Here is a 21,140-nt window from a genome sequence, read left to right on the forward strand (position 1 = left end):
TTTCGGGTTTAGGGTTTTGGGTTTTTGGTTTATTTTGTAAAAGTAAAGTGGTAAAATAAGGATATTATAAATATATATACTATTAAAATTAAAAAAATATATTATAAATATTTATAATATTAATATTAAAAATATTAATATTAAAAAAATAAATTAATAGTAATACATGATAGATTTTAATTTGATATATGTAGTGGAGGTTATCAAATGAAAGTAATGTTGTAGGGACTAATATGTATATAAAAAATGTCAAGAGCTAATTGTAATTTATGTAATAAATTCAGGGGGAGTATATTTAGTAAAAATGGAGTAAGGGGTGGTATGTTTAGCAGCACCATTTATTATTCTAGATAATTTTGTCAATGATCATTATCATTTGAATAGTTTCTATAATCTACAATCTTGTTTGACAATGTTTGTTAGTTTAGAATTTTGATAACTAGGGGTGTTCTTCGGGTTTCAAAGTTTTTATCTTAGACCCGAAACTCAACCCAAATCTATCACGGTTTTTTCAGGTTCGGGTTATTTGGGTTCATATTTTTTCGGGTTGGGTTAGTTGGATTTCGGGTATCTAAGAACACAAAAAGGAAATAAAAAAAGTAAAGAAAAACTACAATACAAAACTAAAGCAACATATTTTTCTTTACTCGTTACGTAAATAACCAAATAATATATAAATATAGCCAGGTAAACCAACATATTTTATACTATTACATTGTTATTAGCCATAAATAGAAAAGATAAATAAACAATAACATTCAATCAACCATAATAGGTGGAATGGGAACAATTGAAATGTTAGAGTGTTCCGTATAGTCATATACAATGTACATATCTAATAATAATATTATGTTTTTAAACAAATAGTTTATTCGGATTGACCCGAAACCTAAAAATCAGACCCAATAACTTCGGGTTAGCCTTTTCTCGGGTTCATGTTTTTTGGGTCGGGTTAGTATGAGTTCGGGTCCGTGTTTTCTTGGGTTGTGTTTCGGGTAAAAGTGACAACCCTATTGAAAAACTTTTGGAGCAATTTATCCATATACCTTTTATAATACAATTTGATTGAATATTATGAAAATTATGTTTCTAAATATGTGAAACATAACTACATATGTACTAATACTATAATTATTTAACTTTATATAATAAGATGATAACAATGTTCAACCTCTTTTAGCTCACTCCCCATACCTACAAATTGACATAATAAACAACTAAATTCAATTAAATCAAATAAAATCATTATAAATATATTTTTTTAAATATAGGTTGAATATATTTACCTGAACTTTACCATCAGATGTACCAATTAACAATAAATCTTCATTGTCATCAAGAGTCATGCACAAAACTTTTGAGTTTGTACCAATTTGTAGTGTTTCTTTCTTCACTAGTTTGTTTCTACACCACACTTCTACCGTCCCTGTTTTACAACCGAAGTAAATAAACTCCGAACTAACTGCCATTGTGCGTACTTCGCTTGTTAACGAGATAGACTGGACCAAGTCATAAGTTGTGGCGTCCCAAATCTTTAAGAAAACAAAAACAAATATATTATGTCAAAAAACAATAATAAAAAAAAAATATTTTATAAATAATTTAGTTTTGTTAATTACATGTTTCTAGTAAATTGTTAAAATTGAACCATTTATAGTCCAAACGGGCTAAACCAACCGACTTGCCTCGTTTCAGCCCGCCAATAACTGTTTTTAGCACTATATTGTTAGCCAGTCACTAAGGGCGTGCATTAGCAACGTTCGGTTTAGTCTCAAACCGAACAAAAGATGAAGTATCGGTTATCTGTTTCGGATTTAGATTTTTTTTCGTATGGATTCAGTACAGTTATGGGTCACTTTTTGGTTTTATGTATGGGCTTGAAATGCTTCTGTCTTGAAAATATTTGCTTTAAAATAATGAATTTGTGTCTATTCTTTTTTGATTTACTTTTTTTTAAACCATTTATTAATGAATTTGAGAATGAAACTTTTGGCCCAATATAATGAATTTGGGTCATAAATTATTTCGGGCCCGACACTTTTGGCCTGAAATAATGGTTAGATGCGCGAGTGAGTTATAACAGAAACCGAACCATAATTTTTTATTTTTAAAGAAAATAAAACCGAACCGTCAATTAGTAGTTTTATTAAGTTATCTTGGTTTGTTTTGGTCGGGTTTTTTTTTCGGTGTATGAAGGACAAGACCTTGAATGCAGTTCCATCTAAGGAAGAACATGCAGCATATATCAACTCATCATGAACCTGCAACACATTCACTCGATTCGCCTTAGCCAAAATCTTTCTTGAACTACTTTGAACAGTCACCAATGTCCCACTCGCTAAATCGATATCTTGAATGCTATTATCCAGACACCCTGAATACAACCTTCCATTAACAAGTGCCAAACACTTGACAACTTTGCTTGGATTCAATAGTTTTGATTCTCCGCTCCACGAGTTTACCTGATACAAAGTTAGGTTCAGGGGTGTGCACGAAATCGAAAAAACAGGATAGAATTAAAACCGATGGTTTGATTTTATGTTTTCTATTTTTGTAAAAAGTGAACTTATGGTTAGGATTTGGGTTAGCTGTAATAAAAACTGAAAAACTAAACCGAACCAATTTTATTGATTTTTATTTCAAGTAATTTATAAGAGTTTAATAAAATGTAACTTAATGATTTTTAATCCAAATGTATAATATAGGCCCAAATTCATTATCATGGGCCATTTAGGCCCATAATTTTAAAGTTCAAATGATAAAAGTAACAATTAAACCGACCCAAATAGAACACAAAAACATGTTCAGTTTTAGCTCAAAACCGACCCAAACCAAACCGTGCACTTCGGTTTTTGAATTCTACCTTGATTCCCGCGCCTTGCGGAATAAAGCACGCGATGCTGTTTGCGACTTGCAGATTGTTAACATGTTCTTTCACATCGTACGCTTTTTCGCAATGAACATCTTCCTTATTAATCGACCACACCTGGTTCATCAGACAGACAAATGACATCTAATCCCAGTGTTTCAAACAGCCGTCCGTTTAGAGGTCAGACGGTCGTTTTGACCAAAAGTTTTCAAAGTTTGACCGTTTATGGTCAAAAGAACTGTTCTAATATTATCCAAACAGTCGTTCTGACAAATAATTTTCAAAGTGTAATGATCAAAACAACCGTCCGCATATTGTTGCCGTTCTGACCTATAATTTTCAAAGTTTGACTTTTTTGGTCAAAACCGCCCTCTGAGAGTTTTCTTAGTTCTTACCCTAATTGTTTTATCGTGTGATCCGCTATATAATGTACTTCCTGACTGTTGAACTGTTAAGCTAGTGACTGCTTTTGTATGTTCTCGAATCTCTTGCGTAAGACGAAGAACACTATCTTTACCTTTACCTGTATTTTTACCGGTCCAGATCTTCGTTGTTTTGTTGAGAATTTAAAGAAAGATGATAACTTTTTATTAGTTCTAACCGATTATGATATTTCATCTTTTGAATGAATTTTTTTTACCTTTATCGTACCATCCGAATGGCCCGTAAAGATCTTGTTTTTGTGGCATACTATTGATAGAACAACTCCATTTATGCTGCAATCTTCTTGAGCTATTTCTTTATGATTCCATAGTTCCTGATGCCATAAATAACAGATTGTTATTGTCGAGCTAATTCTTTACGACTCGTTTAATCCATTTATCTAAACGTGCCAAACGTGTTGGCGGGCCAACCTGTTTAACTAAACAGGCTCAACACGTTGGTTGTAAAAAAATGGGTTAAACGGGCTCAACAGGTCAACCTGAACACGACCCGTCTAAAATTATATAGGTCCGAACACGATCTGTGTTTTAAACTGGTTAGATATATTATCCGAAAACCTGATTATTTTCGAGTCCTGTAAAAAATCGCAGCACGATATGCAACAATATGTGTTTTTCGAGGGTGTTCGGGACTGCTTACAATGCTAGATTCACTCCCTTCTGAAAAAACTTTAAGCATTTCAAATGCAACCGTAGATGATTTCTTGAATTCTCTCAAGCCCTTGCTAATATCCTTCTTGTATATTATAATATCACGTATCCCGTCTGAAAACCTCAAAAGTAACACAAAATATTTTCATGAGTTTTAACTTTTAATAATCATAAGTATGAATGTTATTTTTAAATGGACGCTAACCAGGATCATGTATGAAGCTACTAAGTGCAAGCATTGAAATAGTTTTATCTTCTGCATCTTTTGCGGACTTAAAGATTGTCACGAACAGTTTAAGCAAACAAGTTCTTGCTATTTCTTGAACCCCTATATCAGGAAGATGTGTCAGCATGTCTAGAAGCCATGCTGCAGAAACAAAGCACCCAAAACATATTTCCGCGTGTCTACTCTTTAATCCTTCGGCTAACGCCTCAAAAATAAGTCCGACTTCATGGTTCACCAACACAAAGGCCATCTTTTTTTCCCATTCTTGTGCAGCTTTCTCCTCTTCCTAAAGTAAAATGTCACATATAAATATATAATAAAATAAATTGTTCAAGATTAAAAAACTATAAAAAAAACTACAAACCATAGTTTCTTGATCATCTCTGGACCGCATTGTAGATCTATAATTCTTATCAGTTCCAGCCCGTTTCAGAAGAAATTTCCGAATAAGCGGCTTCCCAGAATACGAAAACCGCCCTTGGAGAGTCAAAAGCGTGTCAGCAGCCGCAAGTTGACCAGTGGGCGAGTCAACATTCTTGAGACATGATATTAGATTATCTATAGCTTCTTCTCTGTAAATACTCATCTTTCTTGGTTCCACCTGCAATGAAATATGCAGTAAGCTCTATTATTATTATTATTATTTACATGCTTTAAGCATTTATATATACGGTCAAGAGTCAAACCAGAAGATCAAGCTGCAGAAGGAGACCAGCAATGATCGGTGACTGATCGATGTGAGCGGTTTGAAGATGCACGAGTAACGTGTGCGTAATACTATAAGTACCTTCATCTTTTATGATATGCAAGATTTGGTTATTGAATGTTCTCCTAGTTAAACAAGAACAAAATCCCAAATCATCATAACATATATGTTATAAATTAACTGTAATGAAACTGAAAGAGATACCTGTTTAGTTTAACTAACTCGGAAAGAAACTGTACGATTTCAAACCGTTCTTGATCATTGACTTCAAGAAAGCACTCTAAAACCGGACCAAGTTCGGCTTTGTCAGCAATAATGTTTCTACACTTTCCATCTCGTTGTATACATCTCAAAAGTATTTTCATGGCTGCAACTCTTTCTTCTGCATATTCTAACTCCAAACACTTAATAATGGATTCGATAGCCTTCGAAGAAATAATACTTTTAATAACTTCTAAAACCGCACCACTATCATCCTCAGTTTCAATAACTTGTGCCAATAATATCACAGAAGCTGCTTTCGGACTCATACACATTTTCACAAACTCGTCTTCGCGTTTCTGGACAACGGATAGCAGCTTATTCGCGATATCCGTTTGTACGAACGTGGAAATCGAATGCCTCAAAAGGTATATCAACACAACGGCTTCAACCAAACCGTTGTTGAATAATGAGATTATGCATTCCACATCAGAATAAACGCGTGTTAGCGTCGAAACCACGTCATTATCTCTTGAACCCACCTCACAAAGGATAAAAACCGTTGCTTTCAACACTCGGGTGTCAACCGAATTGAACAAAATCTCCACAAATCCATTGACAACAGGCGGTTTCGACAGCAAGCTTTGTATCTCATTCTCACCTTCCGTTTTCGCTTCTTGCCAGAATCTTTCAATCTTGAGAACCGCCAATTCTGCCTTTTTCAAAACTTGTGAAGTACAAAGATCTGTTATCACAAGTCTAAGTTCATTAATGTTTCCCTCAAACGTTGCTCGGTTAACGACAATATTGGGAGAATAATCATAAACCGGTTGTGGGACATGAACATAATCGGTTTCTTGATATTCAAACTGATCATTGCATGGTGTCAATTCTTTCCAGCTAGCAATCAGTCTTTTGAGAACATAATTAGTTTTAGGAAGCTGAATATTGTGAAGCTTCTGGTGTGTGATCGGGCACGTGCAGTTTCCTCTATCGATCCATTCTTGAATCGCTTTTCGTTCATAAGTTTGACCCGTTTCAAGAGTAACTGGATCATTGAATATAAGTGATGTTATTGGACATACAAAATCTTTAGGTGGTGTATGCTTTCCATTACTAGACTGACTCTCAATATCTTCCATGAAAGAATCAAAAGCATTAAACTTTACAAACAAAAATGAATTTTTTTGTTTCAAGAATTTATATTCAGTATGTAAACTATAAGTCCAACAATGCCATTGTAGATGTTTTGTTGTGTTTAGATACAAGACAAGATTTTTGCTTAGGAAAATCAGTTGGACAATGATGAAAAGATTATGTTTTTCTTGTGATTGTCAATTAGGACATATTTTCGGCCTTCGAATCTAAGGATTAAAGTCCAGCAAGAAAATGTTTCTTATAGATGGTACGAATTAGAATTGTTATCCGATAAATTTCGATTTCTTTGAGGATTTTTTTAAAAAGATTGAAACTTTTACATAAGTTAGGATTAGGGAAAGACTAATCAAGTGTTCTTGAATTTGTCCTAATGAAATAAAAGACAAAAACTAAATGTATTATTACAAAGGAAAGATATAAGTAAAAACCAAAAACCATTATTCTAATGTTTTTATACAAACAAACAACAATGAGTGTTACAAAACAAGATAGTTGTACACTTGTACAATGACTCATTTAATAATTATAAACACATTATGAAGGCAATAGTTGCACAAATTTAATCAATGTAGCAACTGCATTTTGGGCTGCTAAAGATGCAAAATTTGAAGCTTCATTAGAAACTGAAGAACCTCCACCAGCTAAATCAGAAAGAGCTCTAATTATAAGAAATGGAACATTTTGTTGATAGCAAATTAAAGCAACAGCAGCACTCTCCATATCAACTGGTGTCACATTAAATTTGGAATTTAAAAATGTTCTATAAGCCTTATTATCTATAAACATATTTGCACTCACACCCCACTCAACTCTTGCCACTTTAGGTGCCGTTGGTAAACAAGTTGTTGCATTTATACATTCCTCCAACTTCAAACCCTACATTATCAAAAAAATTACGATTTACATCCTTTCGTTTTCGTTAAGAAGGCATAGGTTACTCCCACACCACATAAGTTATTTGAACACCATGCGCGCCTATAAGAGTGTCTCGGGGCTATACGAACCGTATAAGTGCAAAATTTTGTCATTGGTATAGCCGTATAGACTGAAAAAGTTGTCATCACGTTCCCACCGTACAGTAGTTAGTCATGTGAGAGATATACGACTCGTATAGCCCCTATACGAGCCGTATAGAGTTGTTAACACACCAGGGAGTGATGTTTGAATATAAGGACTCTAAGAATCACTTATATATGAACAAAAACAAGTACCTCGAGTTTCTTGGAAAGTGTGAAGTAGTGATTGTCAACGGGCACCCAAAATACATGTTGGCTGGTTTCCGAGGTTGTGGTGATTGGGAATACTTCTTCGGGTTGATACCAAACATTATTTAAAAGGTTGTCTGTGGTTGTGTCGTTATTGTAGTCCAAGAACTTTAGGTAACCGATGTCTCTTGTGTAGTCGCCATTGGATTCTAGAGGTAACTCACTTTCAGGCCCTCGTCCATATCTCTATAATGACAAAAAGTTACCATTATAGGACAAGTAAGTTATTATCTAATTCAATATTCTACGCATTCGTCCCGTTTATAATCATTTTTGTTGCCTTAGTTATTGTTTTATTGTATGCTACAAAAAATATATATGATACCTGCCATGACCACAAGCATGTATGAGCCCAAAATTTCGGGATTACCACATCACCTATTTCAAGTTCGCTATTTGCATTTCCGGCTATACCAAAATGTAGAACTCCTTTCACGTTGAACAAACTCAACAACAATTGTGTCGTAATACCCGCATTTAGCTACACAAACAAATAATTAAGATGTTACTATATACAGGTTTCTTAAAAGTAAAAGGAAATATCTTATAAAATGTTAACCAACTTTCACTTTCAAAAGTATAAAAGTAAAATAATAAAAGAAAAGCAATTTATCATTTGTGATGTAAGAATATGGATAAATACAACTAACAATAATCTTTGTTACATTTTGGTCACATACCATGCTTAATCTGGTCATAACGAGAATGGCCCTTTGATTTTCAAGAGTTCCAATACGAAACCTTTTTCCTGTTGTAAGAAAAATTGTATTAGGTTACATAATTTCGACAATACTCGTAAGGCCATATGCATTAAGAAAAGAAAGACGTATGTAGTTGATTTGACAACAGAGGAGAAGGGTGATGAATGACACACACGAGTTCTCGTGGAGAAAGTCCATGAGATGGACTTGCAAGGACATGAGAAGGTAGCGAACGTCAGAGGGATTCTTGGTGGAAATAACGTGAACGAAAGATCCTGCTAAACTGAATTGGGTCCATGAATGAAATAGTGAAAACTCTTGATCTCTCTCAATATCTCTGTCACTTCGAAAATCCAGGACTTGCGTTCATGTCTTGTCATAAGATTACTCTTGACTTATTAGAACTAAAAAGAATTTCATTTAAGCATCTCATTGCTTGAGAGAGGGAGGGAATTGGTGGACCTTCGGTTGTAGATGCTCTGATAAGAGCGTGTTAACATTTAATAATCGTAATCACTATTAATAGATATATGAAAAACTATACACATGTTTTTCAGCCCAACTATTACTACAATATATAGGGATTTCAAAAAATGACACATCCATCAATTTCTAGTAGTGTTAATAAAGAGTGTGAGTATTGGTGGTCTTGCTAGGTTGTACATAGCTAACATGGTGATCATTTGAACTAAATATGGTCCTAATATCACATAGATAACATATCACTTACCAAAAATATCAAGATATGGGTGCTTTTGATTCACTCTAAAGCTCGACGATTGCATAAGAGGATCCATTTCGAACCCGTTTGACACAACAACACCAATATACGAGCTAACCTTGTTTACGCTATCAATATCTTTCAATAAAGTCTTGGGAATCATACATTCGACCATATTCACCAATAAACATAACTCTACTGCAACCCATGCAAATATTGTCAAGAAAAACCTCATTATTGTGTGTGTTTTCTAAGGCTTTTAAGGTTGTTTGATCTTCAAAGAGTGTATGTAAGGTTTTTTTTTATAATGAAACTGGATGATATTGGAAGTGTGGCTTCAATAACTATACAACTACCTATCAATAGTTTTGGAGAAATTTCAATTATCCAATCTTGAATTTTCTTATTATAATTAGTGCTTATTTATGGTTGAAAGTGGCGAGTTGAACGTGACATGTTAAATAGAATAACGAGAATCTTGTAAGTATTATGTATGTACTATTCATTAAGTATACAGAAATTTAAATAATGAAAATTTAATTAATAAATTATATCTAAGAACTCCTTTGTTAGAAATTATTTAGCTTCATAAAATTAAAAATTATGTAAAATCATCACTTTATTAGTTCTTAGAAAATATTTAGCTTCATAAAATTAAAAATTAAGTAAAATCATCACTTTATTAAACATTGCACAATGCACATACTATATGTTGGTATCAAAAAACGAAAAATTATGCGAGGTCAAGATAATCCATATGTTACATGGTCTACTCACATGTAACTCTATTGAAAGCGACGATGAATTTGCTGAATTAGGGTATCATGTCTCACAATTTTTTAAATATATAAGATTGGAATATCAAGGACTATTCATGTAATTTACTCTTGAAAAATGATACCATAAAATCAAGATTTTAATTATGTTTTACGACTATGATAACCAATTTAAATAAACGATATTTACGAACAAAATTGTAATACAATGTGGGATACACAAAGAGTTATTCCATTTGCAAGGTTTGATTATGACTATGATTATGCGTATGTTTAAGATGAGTTTTGATTATGTTTTGTGTACATAAATAAACACAAACTCATATCCATGAAATTCACACATGTACACATGCACGCTACCTCTCAAAATAAGTCAAATGTAATGACTTTAGTAAGGTGTAAGCTTGTTTAAATGATTATTCTTCAGAAAGACTATTCAACATGTGTATTGTTTGAATATAAAAATCAAAATGACCAATTCATATTCACATTATAATTTGACTCGATATTCAAAAGCTATTTTTTCCTTTGTAAATACCCAATTTCAATATAAACATATTTATCAAATATAAAAACCAAAAAAGTTCATTTCCAGGAGAGGCTCGGAGGGTGTGCGAGCCGCACCATCGGCCGAGGCACATAAGTTTTGGAGGCACAAACTTTTGTATACATATTACATATGTATGTTTTTGGTGTGAAAAATAAGGTTATTTGCAATGGTTTATGAGATAATTACATTCTCAGAATGGTTTTTGCTTATAATAAATCGTTCAATAAAAGTTTTATCCATGAACATTAGCGGATAAAACTTTTTCGATAAGGCCTACGAGTCTATTTGTTTGACTCGGCTGAGGTATTTAAATTCTCAGAGACGGCCCTGTTCATTTCTATATAAAAAAAATTGCCAATATTAGGTTTGCCAAATTTTCTTTATGTAATATGTGCATTCGTGTGTATGAGATGAATTGTTCTAATAAATGGGCAAAAATTTATGTTAATTCGTGTGTATGATATAACCAGTTACTTGTCAACTATGTCACGCACGGGACCCGAAGAGGCATTTGTTATGTCAAATTATTTAAATCTTTTAACATTCCTGATCTTGATGATGTGTATTTGAAAGAGCAGGTCGCACTACAGATGTTACATGAAGACATAATAACAATACCATGAACAAGTGTCGCTATTTAATTCAATTATGAAGAAGCCAATATGTCTACCATGCACGAAGAGACAAAAGGCATAAATTGACGCCTAAAGGCACAAATGGTAGCCAAAAGAAAAAAATGGAACCTAAATTGCACAAATGGAAAACAAAAGACACAAATGGAGCCAAAAGACACAAACGACGGTCAAAATACACAAATGGAAGCCAAAAATGCGCAAACGGAAACCAAAATGCACAAATAAAAACCTAAAAGCACAAGTGAAAGCCATAAAGACACAAATGAAAGCCAAAATGCAAAAGTATAAGCTTAAAGACACAAATAATAGCCAAAAGACACAGATGGAAACCAAAATGCACAAATAGAATACTAAATGCGCCAATGATAGCCAAAATATACAAATGAACCTAAAATGCACAAAAAGAAGCCAAAAGGCAAAAGACACAAATCGAAGCTAGGTACAAATGGAAGCTTAAAGGCACAAATGGTAACCAAAAGGCACAAATGAAAGCCGGAATACACAAATAGAAGCCAAAAAGTACAAACGAAAGCCGAAGGCAAAAATGGAAGCTTAAAGACACAAATGGAAACCAAAACATACAAATGGAAGCCGAAAGACACCAATGAAAGTCTAAAGGCACAAATGGCAGCTAAAAGGAACAAATGGATGCCTAAAGTGGTGTCGAGCCGGGGTTCGTCGACCACCCTGCCTCATAGCCGACCATGCATGGATTTTTAATTGGTATGGTGGTTGTTTTAGTAAAAGCATCTCTAATGGAAGGTTTATCGATCAAGATCACACCCTGGTGTGGGATTTAACTAACACTCTTTTGTTAATATTGGTTGTCAATACGATATGTCAAACCAATAGGTTTTGCTTTAGTATAACACTATAATAATTTGAAAGTATATAAAGATTTTTTTGTAAATGGTATATATATGTTTGACAAATTCTAAAGTTGTAGTCACACTTTGTGTATCTGTTTACGAAAAAATCCGATACCCATTTTCTCGACAATATACTTTACCGAGTCTTAAAATTAGAGGTACTGTTACGGCATAGTACGGACCTCTTTGCACCAAGTTTTGTTGGATATATAACTTAACAATGCCGAGAACCATTATTCGATGTTAGGTTTGATATAAAAATTTGTATGATTCAAGACAAACAAACATCCTTCAAGTAATGTTTCCATGATTGTAAAAGTGTAGAGATGTCACACGTTATATAAGAGCATACTCTTAATATCTATCAAATCAATGTCTTGTTTGTTTATAGTGTAAAAGGCTAAATACTTATTTACAAGTAAACTTTCATACAAGGACACAAACAAACAATAAGTACTATAATACAAGAAATACTAAATCACCACTGTACATTAGTTAGTCATGTGACGGGTATACGAGCCGTATAGAGTTGTTAACACATCAGAGAGTGGTGTTTGAATATAACGACTATAAGAATCACTTACATATGAACAAAAACAAGTACCTCGAGTTTCTTGGAAAGTGTGAAGTAGTGCTTGTCAACGGGCACCCAAAATACATGTTGTCTGTTTCTGGGATTGTGGTGATTGGGAATACTTCTTCGGGTTGATACCAAACATTATTTAAAAGGTTGTCTGTGGTTGTGTCGTTATTGTAGTCTGAGAACTTTAGGTAACCGATGTCTCTTGTGTAGTCACATTGGATTCTAGAGGTAACTCAATTTCAGGCCCTCGTCCATATCTCTATAATGACAAAAGTTACCATTATAGGACAAGTAAGTTATTATCTAATTCAATATTCTACGCATTCGTCCTATGATAATCATTTTTGTTGCCTTAGTTATTATTTCATTGTATGCTACAAAAAATATATGATACCTGCCATGACCACAAGCCTGTATGAGCCCAAAATTTCGGGATTACCACATCACCTATTTCAAGTTCGCTACTTGCATTTCCGGCTATACCAAAATATAGAAAAGGAAGACGTATGCAGTTAATTTGACAAGAAAACATAGGAGAAGGGTGATAAACGATACGAGTTCTCGTGTAGAAAGTCCATGAGATGGACTTGCAAGGACTTGAGAATGTAGCTAGCGAACGTCAGAGGGATTCTTGGTGGAAATAATGTAAACGAAAGATCCTGCTAAACTGAATTGGGTCCATGAAAAAAATAGTGAAAATTCTTTGATCTCTCTCAATATCTCCGTCACTTTGAAAATCCAGGACTTGCATTCATGTCTTGTCATAAGATTACTCTTGACGTATTCGAACTAAAAATAATTTTATTTAAGCATCTCATTGATTAAGAGAGGAATGGGATTAGTGGACCTTCAGTTGTAGATGCTCTGAGAAGAGCGTGTTAACATTTAATAATATAAAAAATTATGAACTCCGATAGTATCATTTATATGTTTTCTATCTTGCATAGTAAAAATACTACTAATATAATAATTGGAATATAACTTGTTTAACAAACAACCATTTTTTATAACTTTATAAGCAAAATATTAACTTTTATACAATTAACCATTTTTACACAATTATATAAATACGATAAATAACAAGCTATTTATTGTAATAAACAATATAGTTTTTAATTTCTTATAACTAAATATAAGTTCTTATATATTATTATAAAAGTTATTACATCAAAATCTTAATTTTTTTACTTCTTCAATGTTAATCGGTTAAAAGTTCATATAGTTTACGCTTATATTAGAATTCACAACTTTTAAAAGGTCTATCGATTGTAACTCATAAAAAGTTAAAAATAAAAACAAAATAAATAATTGCTCCACTAATTTACCCGCGAACGACCGAGCCAAAAACGCTCGCAAACGTGCATACTTTGAGATATGTCCGGTTATGTAACGTTTTTGCCTGTCTTTGAGCACCGAATTGTTCATTATCCTTTCATATTTAAGAAAAAAAATATTATTTGTTATAGAAAAAATAAAAAAAAATTGATTAACAGTTAACACCTTAGTTTCAGGTAATTGAATTACAAAAGGCTTGATATGTAAGACAAGTAAATTTTTGTTCTTTTTGGAGATATTATGTCCCTAGTTTTTGAAGCAAAAAAATGTTAGTTAACAAAATAAAATAATTAAAATAGGCAACTGAAAGAATTAAAAAAAAAGGTTATTGAATAACAGGCTAGCATTTATAAATCATTTACATAATTATAAACATTCGGTATTTTTAGTACATTTTATTTTAAAAATGACCAAAAAATGTATTCAATATACTATATGGAAAGAAAAAAAGGATAATCATGCATGAATGCATGTTTTTGTTCATATAAATGAAGATGATTAATCATTACAAGATGCACAACCAAGACAACAATAATAATTTGATCTTGACGGTCCAGTGCCCGGTGGTTAATACAGCGTCGACTAGACAAGCCGACATGATTCGAGGTGAGACCTTGGAAGAGCTGGTGAAATCATGCCAAGTCAACCTGGTGCGCGAGTTACATGAAACTGAAGCGGGTCGGGATGGTGGTAGTTACCGGAGGAAGGTAATCAAACAAGCTAAATCGGTTGTGAATTCGGGGAAGAAGAAATGGAGTGTTGAGGAACACAGGTATTATATATATATATATATATATATATATATATATATTACGTACGCTAACTCTTTCTATTATAATTATATTGTTTGTAATTTTTTTAATTGTTTCGTCTTCATGAACTAAATAACAATTTGCATGAACAAAACGTTGTTGGGTTAATTAGTTTTGTTTACGGCAGGGGTGTTCTTCGGGTTTGACCTCAGATTGTCCCAAAAACCGACCCAAATAAGATCTGGTTGTTCGGGTTTCCCCGTTGAACGGGTTGTGTAGATTTCGGGTAACAAGTTAAAAATTCTAATTTCTTAAATTCACAATTCATAAAAAGTCATTATCACAAGTTAAATAACAATTAGGGGGTGTTTGGTACAGAGAATGGAATTGTAGAGAAATGGAATAGAGAAATGGAATTGCAGAGAAAGGGAATTGGTCTGGAGAATGAGAATTGACTGTTCTGTTTGGTAGTACAGAGATTTCAGTAGAGAAATATAGCTGAGAATCATTTCTCTTGTTTGTTACATAGAAAATAAACAGAGAATTATATCAACTTTATCATTAGCACAAGTATTTTTTTCATAACAAATATTTATTAAAAAATAAAAAACATATAAAAAGATGCATAAATTCCAACCAAAATATGCATTGATCAAACCAATTCACATACAAAACATAGTTTTTAAGCAAAAAATATCAACCATAGTTAAAACCAATTCACATACAAAACATACTTCAACCATACACAACTATCCCATTGAACCATCGGTATACAACTCGACCATCTCAATTTTCTCTTCTATTGTCAACGCAAGAAAAGAACGTCCTAGATCCACATCTTTACCAATCAAATGAGCTGCTTTGAACCGTTTTTTCGTAGTGATACCTGGTAAAGCTTTCAACTCATCACTAACCTTTTCATAGATTTCACGAGCCTCCATACCTTCTTTGCTAAGTTGTTCACCCACCATCTCCCCAAATCGAAGCAAAACTTCCTTGATATCTTTGCAAGACTCTCGATATATCTCATATATCTCATCTGCATCCGTGCTTCTACCTCTTTTGCGCTTGCTTGTTACACTTCCTGTTTGTCCTTCAGATCTATCAACATTTGGAACGGCTTCATCAACAAAATAAAAGTCTTCAATATCAACAGGTGAGCTTTTTTGCGTCTCTTGAACAACATCTTCTTCTCCAAGGTCAACTGCTTTACTACCAGTAGCTCTATCCTTACCGAATATGGTACACAATTTGTCATAGAAAGGAAATGACTTGTCACGAAAATTCACAGCACCTTTGTGAGACTACAAGACAATTACAAATAAATTAGACTAAAATTTTAAAATCTAAAAAACATATTTTTTATAATATACCTTCACGTATTCATTCCAAACACTATCATCGGCAATAATACAACATTTTTGTTCATCCCAACCAAACCCACTTGTATGCACCATATCATATACAATGCTAAAGTGTGTCTTCCATGTCTTCATCCTAGACTTTATATGTGGTTCTGCTTTGAGGCCAGAGTTAGGAAGACTTACATCTAGCAATTGTTGAACACCATTTAAATAACCTGGTTTGAATCCATTGTCAGCACCAGCATACTTTCCGGATGCATGTATCTCCATTAATGCATCAATTAGCTTTGCATCTTCATCATTTGTCCAGGTATGCTTGCTCCGAGTAACTCCTCTCACTATATTTGAATCTGCCATGTCTACGTACAAATGCATAATTATACAATTAAAAATCATAATTCATGTAACTACAAATACAAATATAACAAGAAACATTAATAAGAAACAAATAAAGTGCATAAATAAACATTAATAAGAAACATCATTGGTTCTACAAATAAAAAGTACATAATTGTCAAACATAATTAAGAAACATTGTTGGCACGCTGCGCACGCATCGCAGTCCAACTATTAAACATTTCATTAGCAAGAAGGTCTCTACGATCGGTCCATTCTTGTGAGGGCTCGATCATAGAAATAACATTGTCATGGTCATTTGCAGGTTGTGTGTGATTTACTGGGATTTCGTTATCAAGAGGGTCTTCACTCATTGTTGTTCGTATGAAATTGTGCAATAAACAACAAGCAATGATGATACGTGGCATGGACTCTATGGGATGATATGAGTTATCACGCAAAATAGCCCATCTATCTTTAATCATTCCGAAACATCTTTCTATAACATTCCTGGCCGATGAATGTCTCATATTAAAGAACTCCTTAGCATTCGTAGGAGGACGAGACCAATCGTTAAGATGATAACGTTGACCTCGATATGGAGTTAAAAATCCTTCACCATTTGTATAACCGGCATCACAAAGGTAGTATGTTCCTACAATTAACCATAAACTCTATGTTAATTATCATACTTAAATCTATGTATATTCTTTGAAAATTGCCTATCACATACCCGGAGTTATTTTAAGACCATTGGGTCTACTGATTGCATCACGCAAAACTCTACTATCAGCTGTAGAACCCTCCCATCCCGCTAAGACATACGTAAATAAAAGGTCTCTCGTACATACTCCGAGTACGTTAGTACAAATCTGCCCTTTTCTTGTCCTATATGGTTTTCTATCAATAGCAGGGACTTTAACTTTAATGTATGTTCCATCTAATGCTCCTAAGCAACCCTGAGTTAAAAGAAATCATTACTTACTAATGTATGTTAGCAAAAAATATCTTTAATAAAAAATGTGTTTGACTAACCTTAAACCATTTCCATCTTTCATCAGTTTCATTATCTGGCACTGGCACGGGTGACTTGTAGAGTTTTTTGTGTAATCGACATATAGCATTTAAGACTAATTTGAAATACCGACTTACAGTTTCCCCGGACCGATGAAATCTGTTGACTAGTATCCTATTCTTTGCATTATGAGCAAGGGTATGTAAAAACATAGCAACTTGCTCATCGACTAGCATGTTTTTACTATTCTTTAGTACCCCTCTAGTTTCTAGCATATCACAAAGTGTTGTAAATGCAAGTATATTCATTTTTATGTTAACAACACTCGTAACATCACTTTCATAAACCATCCTCACCATGTTTTCACGCCTATTATGGTAACTCATTAAATATTTTTTACGTAAAGTCATTGACTCAATCGACCGACGCAAATGATAAGTACACAACATCCACCAACGAATCGTAACATAAATGACATAAAATGCACCTATGGCAACTATTCTTTGTCTGGAAGGTGATCTTGCCATCTACACATAAAAATATAAGAAAATTCAAGAAAAACAAACTAGACCTCTTATATATAACAAATCAAAAGAGTTCATAGTTCCTATTATACACTAAACTAGACCTCACGAGAGATTGCAGGTAAATTAATGCAAAAACGCAGCCAAAGTGAAAGAAAAGAAACTACACAGAACTCAAAATTGAGCTAAAGCTAAAGTGCAAAATTTTGACATCATATGCTATTTTTTTCCTTTTAAGTCAGAAGGGGTTCCAAAACAAATGAATTCGGATCAAAACAGGTTCGGGTTACAGGTCAGAAGGGTTGACTCACAGGTTGGAAGTACTTGTGAAGATTCTTTTTCCATTGGATCTTATGCAGACAACGAACAGGCCCGTTGGAACTAAGGGATGCTTTTAAAACTTTAAAAATTCATCATATAGTTATTAATATGATGGTGTCTTCTAAACTAATGTACCAATATTAGTTGTCAATTTCAGTGGCTTGTAATACAAGTTGTGCAGCTAGTCAAACAAGAACAATAATTCCCATGTGCAGTTTTGAGAACTAAAATAGCTGGAATGATATAAAAAAACATGGAAAGCTGACACATGAATCATGATACACATTACACATACAGTATAATGAATATTAAAGATAGAAGACAGTAGTCACATATATTTCAGTGAAACTGACCTGATACTATCATATTCTGACAGGTTAAAATACCTGATATTAAGGGCTGATTAGTTGAAATCGCAACGGAAGCCCATCGGTTAGCGATAAATTGGTGCCTTCTAGAATCTATTTTTACAACCATGCACCTAATATTTGTCTATATAATGATCATATGCACTTGTAATGTTCTAACACCTCATAATAAGAATATCCTAGCTACAACCTGTGACCAGACGGAACTACAATGCTAGTGTTCATTTATTAGCCTTCATGCGTAGGCCTGTAAACGAACCGAACGAACGCATACAAGGGCATGTTCATTTGTTTGTGTCTGTTCATTTAACTTTAAGCAAACACCAACACGAACAGTTAACCGGACAAATATACGTGTTCATGCTCGTTCGTTTAAAAAAATGAACATGTTCGCGTTCGTTTATATTTGTTCGTTTAAAATCTTAACGAACTGTTGACATAAATGAAAATATTTGAACAAACACAAAGGAACATATATAAATAAACGTAAACAGACACAAACAAACAAACAATATTTAATTAGACATTAGGCATTAGGGTGATATAATTTGTAAAATACAAATAACATTTAATTATTTTTATAAATATGTAAACAAGCATAAATAAGTGATTCAGTGAACGACCGAAACACACGTTTTTGTTTGTTCGTTTAAAATCTTAACGAACTGTTGACAAACATAAATGGAAATATTTGAACAAACACAAAAGAACGTATGTGAACAAACGTAAACAAACACAAATAAACGTAAACGGACACAAACAAACAATATTTAATTAGATATTAGGATGATATAATTTATAAAATACAAATAACATTTAATTATTTTTATCACTATGTAAACGAGCATAAATAAGTGAACGATGAACGACCGAAACACGCGTTTTTGTTTGTTTGTTTAATTAATGAACACAAATTTAAGTTTATGTCAAATAAACGAACTTCCTGTCAAACAATTCACGAACAATTCTATCGGTTCGGTGCGCGTGCAACCCCTAACACAAAACCCTAGAAATTAAGCACTGTAATCTCAATAACAATTACAAAATTCATCAAAATTAGGGCAAAACTCAACCCAATTGAAATTAACAATACATAATCCAGTCTGCAACATGTGAATCAAACAATCAATTGATTACTGTGACGAATCAGAAGGTTTCTTAATAGAACACGAAGACTAGAAGTCGGGAAACAGAAAATCTACGAGGATAGGGAATAGGAATAGGGAAACAAAAATCATACCTGGTTCGGGCAGAAATCAAGCGAGGATGGTGGTGGTGTGCGTGGGTGGGTAATTAGATAGAGATTAGAGGATGGTGATAGAAGTGAAAAGGAAGAGAATGGAAGTGAGAAATGAAACCATTTCTCCGCTTTTTTTAGAGAAAAGAAATCAGGGAAATGGAAATGGTTTATTTCCATTTCTCACCTCTTTCTTTCGTAAACAAACAAGAGAATTGTTTCCATTTCCATTTCTCACCCCCCAATTCTCTGTACCAAACACCCCCTTAGAATTTATCCAAACTATGCTAAAAACCAAATATCGAAACATATAATTCAATAATCTGTGTGATATCAAACTGATCCTACAGTGTAATTGGCAATATAAAAGAAAATGATGGTGGATGTATATATAATACAATGCTAGCATCATTTTCCTACAATATTATAGAATGCATATAAGTTATGCACATTTTAGAATACTACAAAGATATATATAATACAATGCTAGCATCATTTTCCTACAATATTATAGAATGCATATAAGTTATGCACATTTTAGAATACTACAAAGATATATATATATATATATATCTTCACATAGATACTCATAAATGTGTGAGTTTGTGTTTGTAATTGTGTGTGAAATGGGCCTGAACCAACAAACGTGTCTTTTATTCTGATAGCAGTTAGTTTGACCTAAAAGTCAACCAGTTGAATCTTGACTAATCTGGTTTATGTTTACAGGCGGTTCTTGATCGGGTTGGAAATATATGGAAAAGGTGACTGGCGGAGCATTTCAAGATTGATGGCAAAGACAAGGTCGGCATCACAGCCATGCTCAGAAGTTTTTCATCCGGCAGGCAGCACCGAAGAAAGAGGATAATAATAAGAAGGCAAGGAAGAAGAGGTGGAGCAGACATAACCACAACGGATGACGCGGTGGTGATGTATGCACCACCGACACCAAAAACATCCTCACCCTCTGAATTAAGTGGCGGGCAGTTTTATGGCAGCCAAGAAATAGGAGCACAATCATCAACTGGCACCACCAAGGTGGTGCAGGCACAGCCGACACCGCTACTAGCCGCAAGTTTCTATGACAATGGCAAATGTAAAGAAGTGCTAGCTGAAGTAACAACATCACCCGCCCCTTGCTTCTACGATGGACAATGTTATGGCGGCCAAGGAGAAGGTGCACAATCATCAAATGGCACCACCACGGTGGTGCATGCACAGCCGACACCGCCTGTAGCCGAAAGTTTCATTGATCAAGGCAAAGGTAAAGAAGTGCTAGCTGAAGTAACAACATCACCCGCCCCTTGCTTCTACGATGGACAATATTTTGGCGGCCAAGGAGAAGGAGCACAATTGCCAGTATCATTGCCATTTGATTATTTATATAGCGACCAAGTAGATGAAGCACCACAACCACTGCCTAGCATGTATGACTGCCAAGGGGAAGGAGAATTGTGGCCAATGTCTAGTTTATTTGACGGCGATGGAGGAGCACTTCCGTGGTATGCGTATAGTTGTGATAATTACTACTACGGTA

General features: G+C 33.8%; 2 protein-coding genes across 2 annotated transcripts; both read right to left on the reverse strand.

Moving 5' to 3' along the window:
• Window positions 1-1,097: 1,097 nt before the first annotated feature.
• Window positions 1,098-6,414, reverse strand: LOC143569386 (putative E3 ubiquitin-protein ligase LIN-1). Its single transcript, XM_077055318.1, has 11 exons — window positions 5,100-6,414; window positions 4,876-5,020; window positions 4,554-4,790; window positions 4,169-4,475; window positions 3,953-4,077; window positions 3,510-3,626; window positions 3,265-3,414; window positions 2,864-2,986; window positions 2,205-2,462; window positions 1,287-1,532; window positions 1,098-1,194 (listed from the first exon to the last, which is right to left on the reverse strand). The coding sequence occupies exons 1-11, from the start codon at window positions 6,236-6,238 to the stop codon at window positions 1,177-1,179; spliced, it is 2,865 nt and encodes a 954-aa protein (XP_076911433.1). The 5' UTR covers window positions 6,239-6,414; the 3' UTR covers window positions 1,098-1,176.
• Window positions 6,415-6,565: 151 nt separating this feature from the next.
• LOC143566665 (bark storage protein A-like) lies at window positions 6,566-9,176 on the reverse strand. The gene is made up of 5 exons (XM_077053301.1): window positions 8,951-9,176; window positions 8,200-8,267; window positions 7,845-8,000; window positions 7,466-7,705; window positions 6,566-7,130 (listed from the first exon to the last, which is right to left on the reverse strand). The coding sequence occupies exons 1-5, from the start codon at window positions 9,174-9,176 to the stop codon at window positions 6,789-6,791; spliced, it is 1,032 nt and encodes a 343-aa protein (XP_076909416.1). The 3' UTR covers window positions 6,566-6,788.
• Between the last annotated feature and the right edge of the window lie 11,964 nt (window positions 9,177-21,140).

This window comes from Bidens hawaiensis, unplaced genomic scaffold, assembly GCF_021521415.1.
Source record: "Bidens hawaiensis isolate Kalapana, Puna unplaced genomic scaffold, B.hawaiensis_p1.1 tig00001236_1, whole genome shotgun sequence".
Lineage (NCBI taxonomy): Eukaryota > Viridiplantae > Streptophyta > Magnoliopsida > Asterales > Asteraceae > Bidens > Bidens hawaiensis.